Source organism: Heterobasidion irregulare (genome assembly GCF_000320585.1).
Source record: "Heterobasidion irregulare TC 32-1 unplaced genomic scaffold scaffold_01, whole genome shotgun sequence".
Taxonomy (NCBI): domain Eukaryota; kingdom Fungi; phylum Basidiomycota; class Agaricomycetes; order Russulales; family Bondarzewiaceae; genus Heterobasidion; species Heterobasidion irregulare.
The window spans coordinates 176,379-198,468 of NW_009258197.1; the positions used below are offsets into that span (position 1 = coordinate 176,379).

Sequence of the window (22,090 nt, forward strand, 5' to 3'; positions counted from 1 at the left end):
TGACATACACGCCACCACCTCAATTCATTGTTTTCGGTTCTTTGTTTCCCTTTCACGGATTTTCCAGCATATCAGAGGACACCCTGACGGTTTGATGTCGTTCATCCATTCAGATCCGCACAAGCAGCAGTATTGCAAGACGTGCAAGGGGCAGGGCAACGAAAAGCTCGCGGGGATGCAAAACGAGCAAGGGCAGCTACTGGTCCTGCCGTTTGTCAGCTCACTCTTTTGGTGCGTGCTTTCTACATCGATTCTCAAAACTCTCAGTGTCGTCTTCATCGTCCTGAGCTTCATATCTATATAGAGATTGGACAGGATATGAGCAGAGGCTTTCGGAGGGATCACGAACCACGTGATATAGCTGTACGGGAAGTGATATCGTCTCGCGAATAAGCATTTCATCGGTCCTCTAAATCGCTTTCATACAGCAAGCGGTGTTACACCCATACGCACCTCTTCCTTTTCTTTCAATCGCTTTATCCTTTAATAACCTGTTGCCTTGCACACGTCTCCTCACATTTCTCCCCCATAAAGGTCATCTCCGCATCCTGAATCTCCTTCAACAACGTGTGCTCCTCTACAAAGCACAACAATTCATACAAGTGTGTTCTGGCACACCGTGGGCCCGGGGCTCACAGGAACAGAGACGCACTTGTCGCGTGGATGCAGGTGTCGCCGCGCCAGAAGGGCTCGGACCACGATGAGGCAACTGGGAATTGTCGAGGCTGATCTCCTCTAGGCCCGTGACTTGGAGACCTGCGTGAAGTGCGGCTCGTTGTTCGGTCTGCCCCTCGAGCGTCTTTTTTGAAAGTCCCTGCAAAAATGTCCCGCCGCGCATCCCCCTTGTCGCGCATCTCCGTATGCAAGTCTTCTCATTTCCTGTGCATATCCCATCTCTGGGTCCTCCTACGTTTCCTGTCACCCTTGAGGGTGCTCTCGGGCGACACCGCCTCTATCCACTTTACGCTTTCTTCGTTTTGGCAAGTTGCACGCGCTCCGTTTGCAAATTTTTATTAGAATTGTTTCCACACCTCTTTCAACTCGGTACGTCTCGCGTCACATCTTGTAAAAGCATTGCGCTCCTTTCAGAACGCGCGCTAGCCGGTTTACCCGCGGTGAGTCAGAAGCGTCGGGTATCTTGTAAATGGCGCTGGTAGATCCGTTTTGAAGGAGCGACTTCGGGCAAGATTGAAGATACAGAGAGAAAGGGAGAGTAAGACAGGTTGTTTCGGTGAGCATTGAGATCATATGTGTTCTTTGCCCACTGTTCGAGACCATACCGCCCAACCTTTAGAGGATGAGACTCGAGATTTAGAGCTGAGTTGTCTGACCAGGACTTTGTCTGACTGATAACACGCACACTTGGCATCTCCATCTGCTGTCTGCTTAACTTGGTTTCTCTTGTTGGGTTAATTTCGCGGTACCTGCTCCAACCTCCTCTGTCAGGGCCTGACCCGACCCATGACTAACCCCCGCCAGGTGTGTATACCGTGTATACAGAAATATGGAAGCTCGCAAAATACCACCATGGCCTTTTCGATGAGAGTCAGAGACATAGAGTGCTGCTCAGCCAGGGCAGGTTTGCATTGCCATGGACGGCGTCGAAGGAAAGCTCGATTGGATAATTCTAAGATCAGGTCATGGGTACCAGAGACGCTGAGGGTCAATGATGGTTCGATGTCCTCTCAGTTCATCATGTGCGTATCACGCGGGTCACGCTGGAGCTCGACGTCACTTACAGTATAGTAGGCATTTAACAAAGGCAGGAGTAGTGGGAGAGCTCACGGTGCCAAATACTCCGCGGCAAGCTTGGCTTCACGTCGGACTCTAAACTCACTTTCATCGAATTCGATTCACTAATCTAAGCTTTCTCTGAAGTATCCCAAAAGTCATCAAGGTTTGAGACTTGCTCCGGTTATATAGGCAGTGCACAGGGTATGATGATACAATTATATACATAAGTGTATATGAGAACCTACATAGTTACATAACTGTATACTAGAACCAACATAATAATATACCAGAACGAAATAGAGGATATGGAAGGAAAGATAAGCCGGGACAGAAGATCCCCAATCTCCTAAGTGATTTTAGGCTTCCTGCCACTGTAGGTGGGGCTGATCTTGCTGCGTTTTACCTCCCGTACAGGACTCCGTAGAGAGGGCGAATGGGGAGAGCTTGAAGAACGTTTGTGCAAATAGTGTTGAAGCGTCGTCGTCATGGGTTTGATGAAACGATGGCTATCGCTGGACTTGTTGGACCTCGAGTCGTTGTCCTCGCCAGAAATATCATCCACAACATCCACAACATCTGCAACCTCGGGTGACACAACCTGGGTTGTTGAGGCGCCCTCGGGCAACGCAACCTTGGGCGGCGCAACCTGGGGTGACACAACCTGGGCCGTTGAGGCGCCCTCGGGCAACGCGACCTTGGGCGGTGCGACCTGGAGGGGCGCGACCTTGGATAATGCAACCTCGGGTGACGCAACCTTGGATAGCGCAACCTCGGGCAATGCAACCTGGAGCGACGCAACCTCGGGCGATGCGACCTGGGGCGGCGCGACCTGGAGGGGCGCGACCTTGGATAATGCAACCTCGGGTGACGCAACCTTGGATAGCGCAACCTCGGGCAATGCAACCTGGAGCGACGCAACCTCGGGCGATGCGACCTGGGGCGGCGCGACCTGGAGGGGCGCGACCTTGGATAATGCAACCTCGGGTGACGCAACCTTGGATAGCGCAACCTCGGGTGACGCAGCCTTGGGTAGCACAACCTTGGATCGCGCGACCTTGGGTAGCGCAACCTTGGGTAGCGTAACCTTGGGTAGCGTAACCTTGGGTATCGTAATCTTGGGTAGCGCAACTTTGGGTGACGCGACCTCTTGGGGTGTGGGGGACCTCCATTTTGCGTTAAGATCGATTATATCCTTGATGAAAGAAATCGCCACTGTTCTACTAATGTCATAGGCATGGGCGACGCGCTCATAGAAAGCGTCCATCTCGCATTCTGATCTTGAGTCCAGCTTCATGCCAGCATTAAGGATAACCCAATGGGGCTGGACGTGCGACACCAGTGTGGGCAGGTTTCCAAATGGATATTGGTAAGATGATGCGGAATTTTCTTCATCAGCGCAGTCAGGTCGAGAGTGTCTATACACGTCCATGAGCCGTTTAGATCCTATTGGCACCATCTTATATTCGAATTTCTTCGCGCCATTGTACCTCTGGTATATCCGAAGTGAAGTGAGTGCAAAGAAACAAAAGGGCGCCACGAACCTTCGTGATGTTGCCTTGTTTGTAATTGTTGAGATTTCTGACCATGTCGGGAGTGGGAAGCAAAAGCCAACGTTTGGCATCGAATAGTCGGTGCCAATCGACTTTAACTGCCACACATTGAGAGAACTGAAACAAAAGAACTGGACAAAGTCTCTCACGAAGAAGAAGGTTTCTGGCGTCGTCAATGTTGAAACACCGATGTCCAATTCCCCACGCGCGTTCTAAGTTTGTGATCTGTGATACAATGAGTTAAGACTGGTGCGGAAACCAGAATGACAGACTCACTAGCTTGTCATTATCCTTCTCACACCTCGGAAATAAGTGTGCGAATTCCAACGGTGCCTCATCATCCAATTCTCTGGTTAAGAGACATTGGCCTCCATTAGGATCGATTTCCACCACCACACTTTTCGACACGCGCTCTGTAGCTTTCGTCGACTTTCGACCGTTATGCATGTCTGAACCGGTCACAAAGTCCTGGATAGACCCACGGAAGGATGGTTTCAGGCGTAGACGGTGGGATGCCACAGAAGGCACCGATGCAGTCTGATGGTACGATGAAGACATGAAATAACAGAGTATGGAGGGGAGGCGAAAAGGGATGGAACGATAGAGGGGAGATATGAGAGTGAAGGAGGAATGTCCTATGACACAGCCATGGCCAGGCCGCTTTTAAAAGAGAGATGTGGCCGCACAGATCCTGTGGCAGCATGGACGGTGGACAACAGGTCCACCGCCCTAGCACGGACAATGAGCATCGATGGTGGCAGCCAATGCCAAGCAGCTTTGGCTGAGACAAGGCGTAGAAGTGTGACAAAGCGAGTGTGGTCAAATGTTTGAATTGTGGCTGCCACGCCTGCGTGGTCAATCGTGGCTGTTCCTCAGTTGAGAAGCCATGTTGAGCCGTCGAAAGGGTTGCTTTGCCATGTATGTCTCTAGTGGGGCAAACCCCACGGGGACTCGACGGTTGTCAGGAATCAGGTGTGGTGGCTTTATAATTGGTGCACCACGCATACAGTTCTTGTAAGAGTCCGACCCGCTTTTTCAGAATAACCCCCCAGTTGCTTATCATTGACTACGCGGGAAGTCCATCTCCCTCGCTTCATCACCTGCTGCACACAACACAATTGCCAGGAGCGGATACGACGAGCGGCACGTCTGAGGTATGCCCGATATTGGGCCATCCGATCAGACTGATGGCCAGTGTCAGAATCCTCATTGCTATCGGAATAAACCAAGTTTGGGTCGCCAGAAGAGACGTCCTTCTTCCCTCGACAGCGCGCACAACAAGTAGGCATCCATGCAAATCGGTTGCGAACGCATGGCCCGCTACAGGATGTATCGGAGGATAAAGGTCTCTGGGAGCCATTTATGTAGGGATGAAGAGGGGTGATAGGGACAAAGACACGGGGAGCAGAGATAACTTGGGCGGGTACCTCACGCGTGAACCACATGCCATAGGTCTCTGTTATAAAGAAGATCATGGAGGAGGGTTTGAAATCATGCCCTTGCCATACCGACTTTAATTTATCTTCGATTTCAACCCCAAAAGTATTTCGTTGATACAACTTCGCAGCAGTGTCGCAGATGACGAAGTGAGGTTTGGCACGAGAAACGAGAGTTGGCAAGGTGTGGAACGGATGAAAATGACGAGTCCTTCGCGGTTCGACAGCACTTCTGATACCCGGAAAGCTTGTTTCACTAGGTGAGTCGGGCCAATCAATTCGATTGAACGATCGAAGTTCATCGTCCAGTGGTAGCAATCGATATTCAAAAGTTTCGGCCCCATCGTAAATCTGAAAGTATCATTAGATGAGAAGACCTGAATCAAAACATCAGAGACAGACCGCATCAATCAGGGTTGGATCTGAACCATCTCCTGAACCGAAGAGGAATTTGTCGCAGAGGTCCCCAAATTTCTCGATCATTTCGGGAGAGGGAACAAGTAACCATCGTTCACTATCAAACGACTTCAACCAGTCGCGCCGTACTGTGGCCGCACACGATGTCAGTGACAATCGATGACCAGTGCAAACGACAGAGACGCATACGGTAGATCTTGTTCGATTCCGTCCTCGGATCGAGTGAATTGGATTCCATCCCCCACCACCATTCCAGACGCGATAACTATGCAAAATCAGTCAGAGCAATCCTCAAATCGATGCTCTGTTGATCTCACCAGCTCACTATTCCACAAGCGTTGATTCAATAGATAGCATGATGACACTGAAGCTTCTGAGGAGAGTTCTTGCGTTAGAAGACATCGCTTGACCTGCGTGGATGCTACTAAGCGCTTCGATTTTCGATTGTGATCTCTCATAGCTTGATTTCGCAACATATCAGTATGCAAGATGAGGAAATACACGAACACAGACGTACATGGCATCCCTGGAGTATCTGCTCCGCCAATGCTTTGGGCTTGACCTGAGTCCCTAACCCGACGCTCACTATCTTGTCGTGCAAAGAGATAGGCCGATATTATCAGACCCCAAATAAAAATATTCACACACCTGCTGTATTAGAACCATCTTGTTCACTGCTACTCCTAACGGGAGCTCGACTATTCCACGTTACAGGCTGATCGCTGCTTGCTACTTTGCGACGTTTTAGGCTGGAAACCGCTGGTTCTGATGTAGACCTTTTGCGTTTCAAGTTCACATCTTGAAGATTCGAGGATTCAGTATATCAGAGAAAAAGCGACGTAAGGTCAACGTACGGGTGTACCCCGTCTCCACTTTTATGCAGCTGGCTCATAAGCGCATGCAATTGATATACAAGACGGAGATTACATACTTATGTGAAGAGGAGATTTTGCTTTTACAATACTTTTCACTGGACTTGACCCGCTGGGCATCGGAGACTGCTCCCAGCTCGTTGTGCGGCGGTGTTTTACGCCCACGAGTACCGAATCGGAGCTAGACCTCTTGCGTTTGGAGTTACTAGGGCCACTATCACTATCTTAGCGATGAACCAGTGAGGAGATGATGACAGGAAATTGCACGAGCATAGACGCACTTGTGAGGTCTGTACTGCTCCCCCCACTGTCTGCTAATGTCAACCCTTTCATAGGTTGCGTTTCCATCGTGCGATAATGTTGCAATAAGATTTGAGGTTCGCGGACGGGTTTTGCGAAGGGCAGGATGTGAGGGAGCGCCGAGTCTTATTCCCGCTGCTAGGACAAGGTTGACTCTTGTTTCACCAGACTGTCTGACTGACAACGGTCACGGTCACGTGTCAGCACATCGCGGGTGGCAGCAAGCGATCTCACTTAGTCTGCGCCGCGACGACCGAGGGAGCAGTGGGGCTCCTCGAGCAGCGCGGCATCCCAGATGTTGATTGGGTCAAGCCTATCGAAGGGGAGTGGGCGCATTGCAGATTCTTCAACCAATACCGGCAATACCGGTATGCTTATATTTTTCCAACCGTTCGTTCCATGTGCTCAAACACTGATTCTAAAAGACGTTGACTCACAATCCGCCGACTGTGTCTCACGGTCCATAGATTCGGGCGTTAAACGGCCGGGCCTGAAGCGCAGCAGGGATTTCACACCATCGAGGGTGTCAACCCCAGCTAAGAGGCTGAGAGAGGCCGAATCTACACACATGTTGAGTGCGCAGACCCTCATTGATAGCCTTTTATACCTACTGATTTCCCTTCTTTGAAAAAGTTGATCATCATCCGAACGTCCCTACTCCATTCGCGAGGATTAGCAAAGTTATCCCTACGGACCAACGCTCTGTAACTCCTAATGAAACACTCTCTCCAGCTCCGCAACCAGCCATCTCAAACATCAAACATTGCCTTGTGACGAATGAGCTCGCGTCGGAGGCCCGAGTCGAACCATGTTACTTGCTAAATCAGCGTCTCTGGGACAACAAGGAGATGGTCTGCTTTTTTCCTTCTCCTTTGCCCCCGCTTGTCAACGCGATCGCCGATTTCTTTTGCAGCTTACGCGTCTCGAATGAATGTGGGGAATGCAATACAGCTCGCTCGATTTGGACACAGAAGCAAATCGAATATATTGTGTGCTTTACCGTCTATGCGCCTCAACCATCACTGATGTTCTCCTCGATCTAGTCCATCATGACTTGTTGGAATCGTTTGACAGCCACCGATGGCTGCTCCTCCCTTTGCCTGAGATGGTCGACAAACTGTGGGACCGCCGCCAGAAATCTATGGAAGCCCCCACCAGTGCAAAGCAACAACCGCACATCGAGACGGTTCATCCTCCCCTGTTTCATCCAGAGTCATATCTCACGAACGTCTAGCTTTAAGCAGGTGCTGACACTTTCAAATATCGGTTATTGCCATTACGGCGTGGCCTTGGTTCGATTGACCGATTCGATCAGCCAGATGTAACTGGAACGTCCTCGCCGGCCACCACGCCCCATTCGTACCCATTCGATACCCTACCGACTCTGGTATCGCGCGTGAATCCCCACTCCGTCATCTGCGATGCTGGCGTCAAGCTCTATCACGAGATCACATCGGGGCACTCAGGGCTCTCGCAGGTGGCCAAGCTACTCTGACCGGTGTCTGAGCGCGAAGCCACTTTCATGCTTGACTACATGGAGCGCATCTATGGCACGTGGCTCAGATACGAGCCGCACTCGACGTTTGCATCATCACCTTGGACTCTTCTACAACTACCATCCCCCGACGCATGTCCGAGGCTGCCCCTCCGGCGCCGCTTGCGCCCATGGGCTTGCCTCCGTCCGTGCTTCAAGAGCCGTTTCGCGTAGACACTGTGACAACAGATGCTGATCACCTCACTGGCTATAGATGCGCGCGAAGAAGGTCATCCTGTGGGGCTTCGCTGTGCGCTCGCCGTCAAAATGGCGGCGTCGATAGCGGCGCGTCTAGTGGCTCTGGGGGCGGCGGAGATCGCGCCGGCCTCGGTCCGTCCGAGGCACTGTGTGAGACCGAGTATGGGGCCCACCGCAGGCGTCTCTCGCTCGCTTGGCGGTCTTCTTGTTTGGAGAGTGTCAGGAAGCGCGGGGGGTGGGCTGCGCGCGTGCTCAATGACGGCCAGCTAGGGGGTTATGCGGACGAATTGCCGCAGACACTGGACGAGCTGTGTGATGTATCTATTCTGGACGGCGATGCTACGTGTACTGGACCTTAATATGTCAAGTTTCGGTTCTGTGGATTGGGCTTTCATCGTGTCGCGTAGCTTTGGTACTCGCGCTTTCTCTATGGGCTTCCTCTAAGTGCTGGTCTATCCACGGAGTCGGTGCCCGGGAACTCGTTCCCTTGGTGCGAAGTCTACTTCTCTGAGGCTTCCACACCTCTCACTTGAATGCGCATCTATTGATCTTGCATCTATCTTGGTTGCGTGCGCATGGCTGGGTGCCCGTCACTTTGGAAGACCGCCGCGCTCCGTCGGACAAACACTGAGGTGCCCGCTAGTCGTTCGTTGACCTGGTTCGTGCGACTCCTGCACGCGCTGTGGATTTAGTCCGGTCGAGCATGCCGATGGGCGACTGGCCACTTCACATGTCGACGCTACACAAAGACTCTCTGCTTGGTGCTGTCCAAATCTATCATGTGACTGTGCGCCATTGTGCCACCTTCTAATTCTTCCTTCGGTGTGACTATCCCATTTGATTGTTCAACCGCCTCATCTCAACAACGCTCATTCGCAAGAGTACGTCTCTTAGAAACGGTTTGATGGGCATCACAGCACCCGCTCCGTTGAGGTGGTCAAGCCCATTTAAGAGGAGTGACACAACAGGTTCCCTGGACCTTTCCAACTCCCAAGATATCAGTGATCCATCAAAAAACAATAGCACAGTCAGGGACGCAATCCCTTCTGATACTTCTAGTACGCGCGGGCTTCAGAAAGCTCACAGGCTTATCGCTGACGTCGTGACCTTCCGAGATGTCGACCAGCATCCCGAAAGCTCGGAGACCCCCGCTCCAATTCCACCTCTGTACTTGCAGACCCAAAACGATGCCTCGTCACACAGGAATCAGGACCATCGGTCATGCCGTGTTATCTGCTCAACCCGCGCCTCTGGCAGTTCAACGGGATGGTGCGTTCGGTCCTGCCTCTCGCGTCGTGATCCGACCGTTGACCGCCGGGTGCAGCTGACGCGCCTCGAATGGCACTGGGGGATGAAGTACTCGTCGCTAGAGCTGAATGTGGAGGCGAACATGATTTATCGTGTGTCGTGCCGCCGTTGACGCCTCCCTGGTTACTCATGAGCCTCGCTGGTTGCAGTTCGTCAAGATTTGTTGGAATCATTTGACAGCAACCGCTGGCTGCTTCTCCCACCCCCTGAAATGGTAGACAGAGTCTGGGCTCGCTATTTCATGATAGATCTCAAAAGTCCGATCCAACAATCTCCTATCGAGTCGGTTTGTCTGTCCTCGTTTTCCGCGATAACTCTCTCCGACGATTGTGTAGATTTATGAAGGTGGTGAGGTCTTTGAATATCGATTGTTTCCATTGGACAAGGATCTTCGTCCAATAAAACGATTCGATGAGCCAGACTCGACCAATCGGTCTTCGCCACTCAATGCCGACCCCACCGAGGAGAACTCTACCCGCCATTCATATCCATTTGACAGTCTACCAATCCTCGTTTCCAGTGTCCGACCCCACTTCGTCATCCTCGACTCGGCTGGAAAGCTGTTCAATCAGCCATGGATAGTTTCGACCGTGGTGCCTTCACTTTGGCCGATTTCCGAGTACGATGCCAGCCACATGCTTTGGCACCTCGAATTCGTGTTTGGCTTGAAATTGAGGCGCCCCCTGGATTTGCGTCTACGTCGCGCACTCCTCTGTGGGCGTCTGCTCTCGACGCGGGTGCATGTCTGCTGACGTTGCGGCCGATGTCGCTGACTGTCTGCACGGGGCCGTGCTTCCGCAGCCGCTTTGCGTGGCAGCCGTCTGTCTGCTCTCGCTGTCTGCATACTGGCGATGACAACATGAGCGACGACTCTGCCGCCTCAGACAGCGACGATGACTTCAGGAGCCTTAGCCCATCCGAGTACAAGATGTACCGCAGGAGCCTAGATCGATATATAGTGACCTGGCGCACGCGATGTCTCAAAATGGTCGGGAAGTGCGGGCGATGGACCTCCCGTGTGGTCAACGACAAGCAATTGTGAGGATATCCTGAGAGCGTGTGCGGTTGAGGATACTGACACGACGATGATAACTGCATAGTAATTAGCCCCGTGCTTGCCCCTCCTATCTCATAAAGAGTCGGTTGGAAACAAGTAATTCGCGTGCATCTTCATCTAGGACACATTTTCACGAGTTCCGACCCGTCGCTTCGCGACTCTTGCACAGTGCTTAATAGTATTTCTTGGGGTTAGGGTTGAATCTGAGTTTTGTAGTTTAGTTTTAAATGACTATGAGGATTGAAATATTCCGTGTTAGTTGCAAACTATGCATTGATTATAGGCTACCTACAGTCTGAGTGTGGTCTGTATGTAGTCTGTGTGTAATCTATTGTTGGCTATATACTTGTGACTTGATTACCTATTATATGTGCTCTCATTTTGTATGCTTTTATTGTATATGCTCTTATTGTGTGTGCTTCTGTCATATATGCTCCCATTGTGTGTGCTTGAATTAGGTGTGCTCCTATTGGGTACGCTACTATTGTATATGCTTCTATTGGATGTGCTCTTGTTGAATGTGCTCTTGTTAGGTGTGCTCTCATTGAGTGTGCTCTCATTAGGTATGCTCTCGTTGAGTGTGCTCTCATTGGGTATGCTCTTGTTGAGTGTGCTCTCATTGGGTATGCTCTTATTGGGTATGCTCTCATTGGGTATGCTCTTATTGGGTATGCTCTCATTTGATATGCTCTTATTGGGTATGCTCTTGTTGGATATGCTTTTGTTGTATGTGGTGTGCTTTTGTTAGATATGCTCTAGTTGGATGTGCTTCCATCATGTGTGCTCCCATTGTATGTACTCCCATCATATGTGTTCCTATCAGGTATGCTCTAGTTAGGTGTGCTCTGTCGGAAAAAGTAAACCTTGATGATAAGCCCTTATAATGTATTATAAGGCCTTAATGTCATGGAACTTTATGATGCATTATGAGAAATGAGTCAGGGTATTGTGATAGATTATGATGCCATCACGATGAGAATTGCAATTGGTTATTATCCCTGGTGCTGACTTGGTGATGGCCTCCAGGCCGATCTCTACATGGTAAATTGAGTTATCGGAATTATGATGCCGAACTTAATGTATTATAATACCAAGACTCGGCATCATAATGCCCAACCGTTTTTTCTGACATCCTATTATATGTGCTCCCATTACATATAGTGTGCTCCCATTATGTGTGCTTCCATTGTGTATACTCCCATGGTGTATATTCCCATCACATGTGCTTTTGTTAGATGTGCTTTGGTTGGGTGTGCTTTTATTATGTGTGGTAGGATCCTATTAAATGTACTCTAGTTGTGTGTGCTTTGATTATATATGCCCCTATTGCATATGCTCCTATTGCTTGTACTCTTGTTGTATGTGCTCCCATTGCATATGCTCCCATTGTGTGTCCTTCGATTGTGTATGCTTCTATTGTGTATGCTCCCATACTCCTATCATGTGTGCTCTTATTGTATGTGCTCTTGTTGTATGTGCTCTTATTGTGTGTGCTCCCATTACATATGCTCCCATTGTGTATACTCTCATTATGTGTGCTTCCATTGTATATGCTCCTATTGTGTGTGTTCCTATTGTATGTGCTCCTATTAGTTTCATTGCACTTCTCTTATAGGTTATTGGACATTTTAATCTAATCTGAGTAATGTTCCTGGAGTTTTCCACCAATGTAAAAGACATATACACAGAATGCATAGATTTAGCAGGTATTGAGTTGGGAATATAAGGTACATTGATGGTTAGAGTCAGAATATATTGCCTTGTGCTCTATGGATTTTGTCATATTTTGTCAGGTTCCCTTTTTGGATTTTTGGTGCAGAAAATGCTTTAATCAGGAGAAGAGAAAATAATAATTTGGCCAATAAAGTAATTGTTTTAGCCTCGCGCTTCGCGCTCGCCGCGGCTATCGCCGCAGTTTGTCAGGTTTGGCCCCTCGCGCTTCGCGCTCGGGTTCTCACGTGGTTTTCACGTGTTGCCACGCGAGATACTGCCCTTCCACTCTCTTTAGATTGGTGTATCGTCGGGGTCGACGTAGTAGTATCAACTTTGACATGACATTTTTTCAATCAACATTGAAAGTTCTTTGTATGCATGGTGAACGCCACAGTCACCTATGGCATTGTGAAATGATGTGAGAAGAAAGGAACTTAACAAAATGTGGCTTGGGGCATCGTGATCGAAAAATGTCACTTGTGACCAAGTATCACATGACCGCCCCATGTCGGAAAAAATAAACCTTGATGATAAGCCCTTATAATGGATCATAAGGCCTTAATGTCACGGGACCCTTATGATGCATTATGAGAAAGGAGATAGGACATTATGATGCCATCACGACGAGGATCGCAATTGGATTGGTAATTTCAATCGTGATCCCAGGCTGATGGTCATTATAATGAGTCATAATGCCAATTTTGATGTGGGTCATCATGAGATCAGGATCCTGACATAATAGGACCACAAAAGTATCTGGCCACAGCCGACCCGGTAAGCTTGCTTGTTCATCAGTAGTGCTGACTAGCTAACTCACTTACTTTACTTACTGTGATACTGATAATTACTTACTTTACTTACTGTGATACTGATAATTACTTACTTTACTTACTGTGATACTTACTTACTTTACTTACCGTAATACTTACTTACTTTACTTACCATGATACTGACTTACTTTACTTACAGTGATACTTACTTATAGAGCTTATGAAAGTCTACTACTGAGGTGCTTACTACAGATTGATATTAGTACAGGCCGGGAATCGAACCTAAGTCATCTAGGTGCTACTAAGTTGGTACATGTAAGTCATTACAATAAAACCGCTCTGCCAAAGAGCTATTTCTAGTTAGCCTACGTTATTAAATATATCGTAAAAATCTGAGCTACTATGCAGCATGTAATAGTCTCGATGTACATGCATAAACATGTAGTTCGTGAGATTCAAGAAATGGATTAAGGATTCTTGAGAGCACTTTATTGATGTGTCACAATCCATACATGAAACATAGTCCATATGAAAATGCTAAGACAATACATGAACCTCCATGGATTACCCTCTACCTGCCTGTTTCCCTGAGGCCCCACGTGATCGTGTCGAGCAGACAGCTCTTGCAGATGGCATAGTGGGAGCCTTGCTCTTTGCCAGTCTCTTCTTCTTTGAACCTCCGCTTTCTGGATCTTGCAAGGCTGAGGGGTAACTGCCATCGACTGTTACGAAACGTTTCACCTATGCTTACTCACTTCTTCCCACCTTCTTGATAAGGACTCGTAGGACCTTTCTCCCGACTATACCTCGCGTTCCTGTTCCACTGATACTTGGTCCGTGCATCTGCTTGTACATATTTATAGATACTGCGGCGCAGTGTGGAAGCCCTAGGCTATCCACTTCTGTCCAATCTAAGAACTGCTGTTCACACAGTCTTCTCTGATTCTGAGACATTAGTCTGATCAGTCCCGATCATCCTCTCTAATCCTCTCATATTATTTGTGGCCTAGGATCCTCTCGTCCCGAACAGCCGTTCATGACATCTGGATAGCCTCTCCACACACAATCCTACTCCACCTTTTTTCCTTGCAGCAGAACACCGGCTAGATACATACGGCGCTAGGCAGTCCCAAAAGACAAGCGTCCGTCGACCGTAGTAGTTACTATACACTTCGAGCGAACGGTTGGACGATTCCACTTCAGTGTGGGTCGTTTCAGGTTGTAGAATACTTCTATCTGGTAATCAACCCAGTGGAGGTACGACCGAAACAACTGCACTCGACGTTACGTACGGTACTATACTAGAAGCAGAAATACTGTACCCGGCCAGAATGAGCTGCTGTTGCCTTGACCCTCGAACCTTGATCAGGTCGAGACTAGCGCGGGCTCTTTGATCTAACAAGACGACTTCCAAAGGTTCAGGATGAAGCGTAGGGCGAGTTCCACACGGAACGGACTACTTGAAACATTCTGACACATTTGTCCATTTCGGACAACCGATCAGAAGGACATCCAAGGGAAACTGGGTTTACGTAGGAGGACAGAACAGCGGAAAAACAGTCGACGCCCCACTAGTACCCTGGGAAGACAGGAAGGCACCCCTCAGAACCATAGATTCCCCCATCCGAACAAAACCTGTTCTATCACCGATCAATATCCCCAAAGAAGATATCGAAGAAACCCCAATTCCCGCAGGAGTATTAACCCCGGTCGACGAAGAAGACCCGGAACCTGTAGCAGGACCAAGCCAGCCAAACCCAAACCCGAACCCACAACCAAACCCTCTACCGACAACAGACACCACAGACGACGAAGACGAAATGTCAGACAGAGGAAACAAACCGAAGGACTTCGACGGCACAAGGTCGAAATATAGGGAATGGATATACGAATGTCACATGTATATCCTCGCCAACCCAACCAAATATGACACCGACAAGGATAAAACCCTGATGGTGCTATCATACATGAGGGAAGGAACGGCGTCACTTTTTGCACAGAAATACTATTTCGACAGGGAACTTCAGGAGTACAAACCGACGGAGACGAGAAAAGCATGGGGAACGTTCAAGGACTTCTTGAAAGAACTGGCCGCCGCATTCAAAGATGAAAGTCTCGAACAGAAGGCGAGACAGAAATTGTTCACGATGAGAATGGGAAAGCGGTCAGCAGACGAATTTGTCACGGACTATCTTATGACGGCAGGAGAAAGCGGGTTCGATCTCGAATCCACCATCGACTATTTCCGCCGGGCCATACACCCGGAAATCCTCAAACAAATCTACAGACTTCCTGACATGCCGACGACCATGGACGATTGGGTAAAGTACACCCGAAGGTTTGATAACCAGTGGAGAGAGCTACAAAGTATAAAAAGCTCCGTACCCTCAGCTACCATTCGATCCAGCAACCCATTCCGCTACAACTCCTCCAACGCTCCCTCCTCCATGAACAACTCCGTCGTACCCATAGCCGTAGACTCGGTCAGAACAACCCTCACCGACGAAGAGCGCAACCGCCTCAGGATGGAGGGTGGGTGCTTCTACTGTCGCCAGAAAGGACATATGGCAAACCAATGCCCTGTCAGGGGTTCGTCTAGGTTATATGAAGGGTCAGCTAGATATGTTCAACAGAGTAGTGGAACGATGGGGAACCGCTCGGCTCAGACCGGCGGCAGGATGGGAGGCGGAGGAAGCGGCTATGGCCGAGCGTTCTCGGCAGGAACTTCAGGCAGTGCTCAGGGAGGCGCTGCGACGCAAGGTAGAAGCGTGGCGACGACTAACCCGTTCCGAGCCTGACTCGCAGCTCGCCAAGCCCACGCACCCGGACCGGATGCGCCTGTACGTGAGACGGAGCATGAGATTAGCCGAGAAGAGATCCAAAGGGTTATCGGGAAGATGAGATGGGATGAACAGGAAGCACTCCTCCAGGAGTTAAGCGAGATGAGTAAGAAGAAGGAATCGGATTTTTAAATAGGCCTACGGCCCCGGTGTACCGTAGACCTATCCCAGACTCCCCTGTAAAAACATTCGTACGGCTCACGAAATCCAATCAGAAATCGTCTATGAGGATAAACGTGCATCTAAAACATAGGGGAGGAACCACCGAAGCCCGAGTATTGATCGATTCGGGAGCAGAAGGACTCCTTATTGACAAACAATTCTGCCTCAATAATAACATACCAACGCAGAAGATCGACAGGCCTATCCCTGTGTTTAACGTAAACGGAACAGCCAACGATGGAGGAAAAATCACCGACAAAGCCTGCGTGCTTATGAGAATAACAAATAAAGAAGGCGACTATCACGACGAACAATGCGAACTACTAGCCGCTAACTTAGGAGGCGAAAACGTGATCCTGGGAACAGATTGGCTGCATGAACATAACCCACAGATAAACTGGGTAAAAAACAACCTTACGTTCTCAAACTGCGCTACCACGTGTCTAGTCAGCCGACCCAAGTTTACCATACAAGCACTGACGCCTGCACGGCAAAGAAAAAACAGAACAATCGGATATTCCAGAATAGAAGACGATCCGGAAGAAGGCGAAATCGAAGATACCTTCTTCTCCGAATTCTACGAGGAATGGTACTATCAAAACCCACTAGAAGTACACCCCCTTGAAGCAATTCATATCGGTTCCATCGGAAACAAATCGCAACAGCTGGCAGAAGAGGCAAACAAGGCAAAAACGGAACGACCTATCGAGGAAATCGTTCCAGCGTACATACTTAAACGATTCGCCAAAATCTTCAGTCAGGAAGCTTCACAGCGACTCCCAGAACACTCACAATGGGACCATAAGATCGATATGAAACCAGGATGGGAGCCAACGGGGTGTAAACTGTACCCGCTGACGGAAGAGGAGGAAGACCAACTCCACGAGATGCTCCAAGAGCACCTAAAACGAGGAACCATTAGGATATCTAAATCTCTGCAAGCGTCACCCTTTTTTTTCGTAAAAAAGAAGGAAGGAAGTCTACGACCAGTGCAAGATTATTGGAGACTAAACGAATGGACCATAAAAAACAAATATCCACTACCCCTGATTGACGACGTAATAAGAACCATTGCCAAATCGAAGGCGAGGATCTTCTCTAAGTTTGACGTAAAATGGGGGTACAACAACATCCGCATAGCAGAAGGCGACGAATGGAAAACGGCCTTCATGACCAAATTCGGCTTGTTCGAATGTCTCGTGATGTTCTTCGGTCTCTGTAACTCACCCGCCACTTTCCAAACAATGATGAATATCATTTTCCATGACCTCATTGTGGCACAAGTCCTGGCAGTCTATATGGATGACATTTTGGTATTCACAAAAACCATCGAAGAACACCGACGCGTAACGACCCAAGTCATGCAAATACTCTTGGACAATGACTTGTTCCTGAAACCCTCCAAGTGCACTTTCGAAACAGACACGGTTGAATACCTCGGATTCATTATCTCTGCGGACAATATATCTATGGACCCCGTCAAGGTTAATGGAATCGCTGCCTAGCCAACCCCGAAGAACCTAAAAGAAGTACAATCCTTCCTAGGCTTTGGAAACTTCTATCGCAGGTTCATCAAAGACTTCGCCACGACGGCCCGACCCCTCAACAACCTTACAAAGAAAGATGTTCCATTCGAATGGACTCCCGAAAGGGACAAAGCATTCGAACAACTAAAGCATTGTTTCACGTCGACTCCTGTCCTTGTCTATCCGGACGGTAATCGCCCATTCCGTCTTGAGACTGACGCCTCAGACTTCGCCTCGGGAGCCATCTTGTCACAAGAAACGCCCAATGACGGATGGCACCCCATCGCTTACTTGTCCAAGTCATTTAATGTGGCCGAACGGAACTACGACATCTTCGATAAGGAACTGCTTGCTGTCATCCACGCCCTCGATCACTGGCGCATATACCTTGAAGGTGCACGACACCCGTTCGAGATCTGGTCCGACCACAAAAATCTCCTGTACTTCTCTACCGCCAGAACTCTCTCCCACCGCCAGGCACGCTGGTCACTCTTCCTCTCCCGCTTCGACTTCACCCTCGTCCACAAACCGGGCGTTACTCACCGACCCGATGCTCTGTCCAGGCGTCCAGACCTGAAAGAGGGGGTAAAATTTGACAACGAAAACCAGGTACTACTACAACCTCAAATGTTCGTCAAAAGTGCAACAGGACGAGGAACAATCGAAATGCTTGACAGCCAACTGAGACGAAAGCTAAGAGAGGTCACAGCCAAAGATAAAGAAGTAACAGATGCGATGGAACTCATCAAAGCATCCGGACCCAGAGCACTCTCAAAAGGCCTACAAGAATGGAACTATGAAGACGATCTCATCTGGCACAAGGGAAAAATATACGTCCCACCAGACGACGGACTTAAAAGACAAATCACGAAAATGTACCACGATTCACCAGCAGCGGGACACCCGGGAAGATGGAAGACCTATGTCTTAGTGTCCGATAACTTCTGGTGGCCAGGAATGTCCACGTTCATAAAAGAGTACGTAACAGGATGTGCAACGTGTCAATACACCAAGAATATCACACACCCCACACGCACCCCACTCATTCCTAACGAAATACCAAAAGGACCCTGGCAGATAGTCACCATGGACTTCATTACGGATCTTCCACAAGTCGGACCATATAACGCGATACACGTAACGGTGGACAGAAGCACTAAAGGAGTCGTCTACACTCCATGCGACAAAACCATAGACGCCGAAGGAACGGCCGACCTCTATATGAAGAATGTCTGGAGACGATTTGGACTCCCACAAAAGATCATCTCTGATAGAGGTCCACAATTCGCCGCTCGATTCACGAGAGAACTATGGAAGAAGTTAGGAGTCACGACAGCGTTATCAACCGCTTATCATCCCGAAACAGATGGTGAAACAGAAAGAGTAAACCAAGAATTGGAACAATATCTGCGAGCATTCTGCAATTACGAGCAAACAAACTGGCCTGAACTACTACCATACGCCGAATTCGCACATAACATAAGGGAACATTCAGCCACGCATCAATCACCATTCGAACTCATGTACGGCTACAATCCAACCTTCGTACCCCAAATCACACCAAGGTCCGACATCCCCGGAGTGGAACTAAGGCTAGAAAGGCTAGAACAACTTCGAAAAGAAACGAAGGCCAGCTTGGAAGTCGCGGCAGAATTAATGAAAAGAAAAACCGCCGAGAACGAAGTCAAGTTAGAAGCAGGGCAGAAAGTTTGGCTCTCGGGAAAAAACATTACCACTACACACCCAAAGGACAAATTAGCCCCTAAACTACACGGACCATTTGAAATAGAAAGCAAACTAGGACCAGTGACGTACAAATTAAAGCTTCCGCCAACATGGAAAATACACCCCGTATTCCACGCCTCGTTAATCTTACCCTATCAAGAAACAGCCGCACACGGCCCCAACTTCGAACAACCACCACCTGACCTCATAGACGGACAGGAGGAATACGAAGTCAAAGAAATTCTTGACAAGAGGAAACGAGGACGCGGGTATCAATACCTAGTACACTGGAAAGGATACCCGAGCTCCGCGGATGAATGGGTCACGAGAGCAAACCTAGGGAATGCTAAAGAACTTTTGGAAGCATATGACACGCGACATCATAATTTACCATTACGGGCAGCCCTTGCAAACATTGGACAAACAAAGTCAGAAACATACAAAAGCCCAAATTCAATCGTTACAATTCCTTCATTCCTTCAATCACTCATTCATCCTCCCAACGAACATGTCTTCCAACGAGTCCATCCACCCCTCTTCTGAAGACACTCTCATCGAACAAACACCCTCCACCGAACCCTCCATTCCTTCGACCCCCGAGATGTCCATAATAGAAGAACGGTCCGTACCATGGGACACAGACGAAGAACAAGCAGCGCGGGAAGCGGAAGAGGGATTCAGCGAGTATCTAGAAGGACTGGACGAGGACGAACGACGACAGGATGAGATGATCAGACTACTCACGGAGGACTTCGACAGACCTTCACCTTCCCACTCTCCCTCTCCACCACCCCTTATCCACACACCAAGCGAAGGGATCGTATTTCCCGACAGAGAAACGTATCTGATGACTCCCGTCGCCTACATGATGGGGCTTATCGAAGGCACGCCGAACACCGAATTTGTATCAGGACCAACTAGACCGGAAATTCAAAGGGCGTTGGAGATCCTGGAAGAAGAAAGGAGCTTCGTCCGACACGCACAACGAGCCTTGCAGATCAGGGAGGGAACGCTCATCGCCCGCATTAATGCAGGCGAGAGGAAGCTCATAGGTCTAGACCAAACAACGCCCCTTCGGGACACCTTTCATCCCGCCGATGACATCACCCCCGTCACCGAATATCACATGCCGACCACGGCTGTGGTATCTCGTGCCTCGTCTTCGGCCTCAAATGGAGCACCACTTCGCCCAATGCCGGGGGCTTACCCCATGGAACGTGGCAGAGGAAGGGACGTCTATAGATTCGCACAAATATCGCCTCGCTACCACGTCATACCCGCACGACTGGGCTTGATCCGCCCTTCTACCCGAACTCGACCTCCCCTTCCCTTCGTCGAGTATGACTCCAGCGAGTCCGACACCCAACCCATCGTCCTGCGTCCTCGAGGTGCTTGAAGAATGAGACGCTGACGTCCGGTACGACGTAAAACTGCCGGGGCAGACGACGGTTCGAATCCGTTGGGCCGGTACCCACTGCCATGATGAGAAGAGGGACTCGGCTCTAGAACGCAGTCCCCGCATGGTTGGTAACGAGGTGGGGTATCATGACGTCCGTACTCAAGGGCTATCGCGTCATGACTCGACTGTGGGCAGCGAGAATATGTGCCCTAAGTATTATTTTACACGACTCGGACTACGTGCATTGCTTATGTTTTTCCTGAACTTTTACTTACCGTCTCTGGCACTGACGGCCTAGAGGGGGGGGTAATGTTACGAAACGTTTCACCTATGCTTACTCACTTTTTCCCACCTTCTTGATAAGGACTCGTAGGACCTTTCTCCCGACTATACCTCGCGTTCCTGTTCCACTGATACTTGGTCCGTGCATCTGCTTGTATATATTTATAGATACTGCGGCGCAGTGTGGAAGCCCTAGGCTATCCACTTCTGTCCAATCTAAGAACTGCTGTTCACACAGTCTTCTCTGATTCTGAGACATTAGTCTGATCAGTCCCGATCATCCTCTCTAATCCTCTTATATTATTTGTGGCCTAGGATCCTCTCGTCCCGAACAGCCGTTTGTGACATCGACAGGCTGAAGAGTGGGAACAGGTAACACTGCAACAGCCTGTCCTGTACTGGATTGGTGGCGGCTGGCATCCAGAAGTGTGATCATGGGTGGTGGAAGCACATTGATTGGAGGCGGTGCTGCAGACTGCACAGGATGTCGCACAGCAGCAGCCATGGGTGCAGCAACGAGAGTGGTGAGGTTCGGAGTACCTGTGGTAGGCAGTACAGCAGCATGCCATGCACTAGCTAGCAGGTGCGCGATGGTGGGGTGCGCGACTGCTGGGAGCCCACTGTCCTTATCCTTCTCGCTATCTCTATCATCGAACCTGCTGTTGTCTGCACCGTAGAGGTCATCTTCTGCTTCTTCGGCACCCTTGTCATTGTTATCCTCATCACCTATCTCGCTGTCCTGGTCTTCATCTTCAATGCCAACCTCTCCATTGTCTCCAGTCTCACCGCCGATGCTCTCTCCGTACGCTGTAAAATTATTGTCGGCAAGTCGCATCTTCATCAACAATACCGATATGCTGCTCCCAACTTGCTGGCCCCTGTCGACAGAAATGGCCGATGTTGAATTTGCTTGCACGGTGGTTGAGAGAACGCGCTGGTTCAAGTGCGCGAGCGTCGCCTTGATGGTGGGATTGGTGGCACCCTGGAGGAGGATTCCCTTATAATGATTGAATTTTGTCTCGTAGTCGATCTTAGCACGCTGTCCATTTTTGTTGAAATGGGAATCTGTTGAAAGAAGAAAAAGTGCCTGCATAATATCAGAAAAGCTATGCAATTGGACATATAATAACTGAACTTTACCATGATTGACGCAAACACAACGGCGCCTGGGGTGAGTACAGTGACACCCCATTTCCGTGCGACAGGTGGTGTTCCTGTGGCCTTTGTAGAGAGCATGGAGCCATCTGCAGCCACAGAGTTAGGGCTG

The 22,090-nt window shown here is 49.4% G+C and overlaps 7 protein-coding genes across 7 annotated transcripts; 3 read left to right on the plus strand and 4 right to left on the minus strand.

The window, feature by feature from the left end:
- Positions 1–2,080: 2,080 nt before the first annotated feature.
- Positions 2,081–3,320, minus strand: HETIRDRAFT_447229 (uncharacterized protein; the record flags this gene model as incomplete). Its single annotated transcript, XM_009542199.1, has 2 exons — positions 2,081–3,223; positions 3,276–3,320. 2 exons carry the CDS (start codon positions 3,318–3,320, stop codon positions 2,081–2,083), a joined length of 1,188 nt encoding a protein of 395 aa, XP_009540494.1.
- Positions 3,321–4,267: 947 nt separating this feature from the next.
- On the minus strand, positions 4,268–6,357 carry HETIRDRAFT_165992 (uncharacterized protein; the record flags this gene model as incomplete). The annotated part of the gene is made up of 9 exons (XM_009542200.1): positions 4,268–5,071; positions 5,123–5,265; positions 5,327–5,402; positions 5,455–5,597; positions 5,655–5,726; positions 5,786–5,935; positions 5,992–6,009; positions 6,069–6,233; positions 6,291–6,357. The coding sequence occupies 9 exons, from the start codon at positions 6,355–6,357 to the stop codon at positions 4,268–4,270; spliced, it is 1,638 nt and encodes a 545-aa protein (XP_009540495.1).
- Positions 6,358–6,604: 247 nt separating this feature from the next.
- HETIRDRAFT_306326 (uncharacterized protein) lies at positions 6,605–6,937 on the plus strand (the record flags this gene model as incomplete). Its single annotated transcript, XM_009542201.1, has 2 exons — positions 6,605–6,677; positions 6,735–6,937. 2 exons carry the CDS (start codon positions 6,605–6,607, stop codon positions 6,935–6,937), a joined length of 276 nt encoding a protein of 91 aa, XP_009540496.1.
- A 115-nt stretch (positions 6,938–7,052) lies between these two features.
- On the plus strand, positions 7,053–10,101 carry HETIRDRAFT_308358 (uncharacterized protein; the record flags this gene model as incomplete). The annotated part of the gene is made up of 4 exons (XM_009542202.1): positions 7,053–7,160; positions 9,366–9,441; positions 9,499–9,635; positions 9,685–10,101. Coding segments are annotated over 4 exons (738 nt in total), but the record flags the coding sequence as incomplete, so codon positions are not given.
- Positions 10,102–10,763: 662 nt separating this feature from the next.
- On the minus strand, positions 10,764–11,129 carry HETIRDRAFT_40609 (uncharacterized protein; the record flags this gene model as incomplete). Its single annotated transcript, XM_009542014.1, has 1 exon — positions 10,764–11,129. A coding segment is annotated over one exon (366 nt), but the record flags the coding sequence as incomplete, so codon positions are not given.
- A 3,580-nt stretch (positions 11,130–14,709) lies between these two features.
- On the plus strand, positions 14,710–15,687 carry HETIRDRAFT_165994 (uncharacterized protein; the record flags this gene model as incomplete). The annotated part of the gene is made up of 1 exon (XM_009542203.1): positions 14,710–15,687. One exon carries the CDS (start codon positions 14,710–14,712, stop codon positions 15,685–15,687), a length of 978 nt encoding a protein of 325 aa, XP_009540498.1.
- Positions 15,688–20,405: 4,718 nt separating this feature from the next.
- On the minus strand, positions 20,406–22,059 carry HETIRDRAFT_114020 (uncharacterized protein; the record flags this gene model as incomplete). The annotated part of the gene is made up of 5 exons (XM_009542204.1): positions 20,406–20,726; positions 20,817–20,835; positions 20,884–20,971; positions 21,157–21,910; positions 21,964–22,059. 5 exons carry the CDS (start codon positions 22,057–22,059, stop codon positions 20,406–20,408), a joined length of 1,278 nt encoding a protein of 425 aa, XP_009540499.1.
- Between the last annotated feature and the right edge of the window lie 31 nt (positions 22,060–22,090).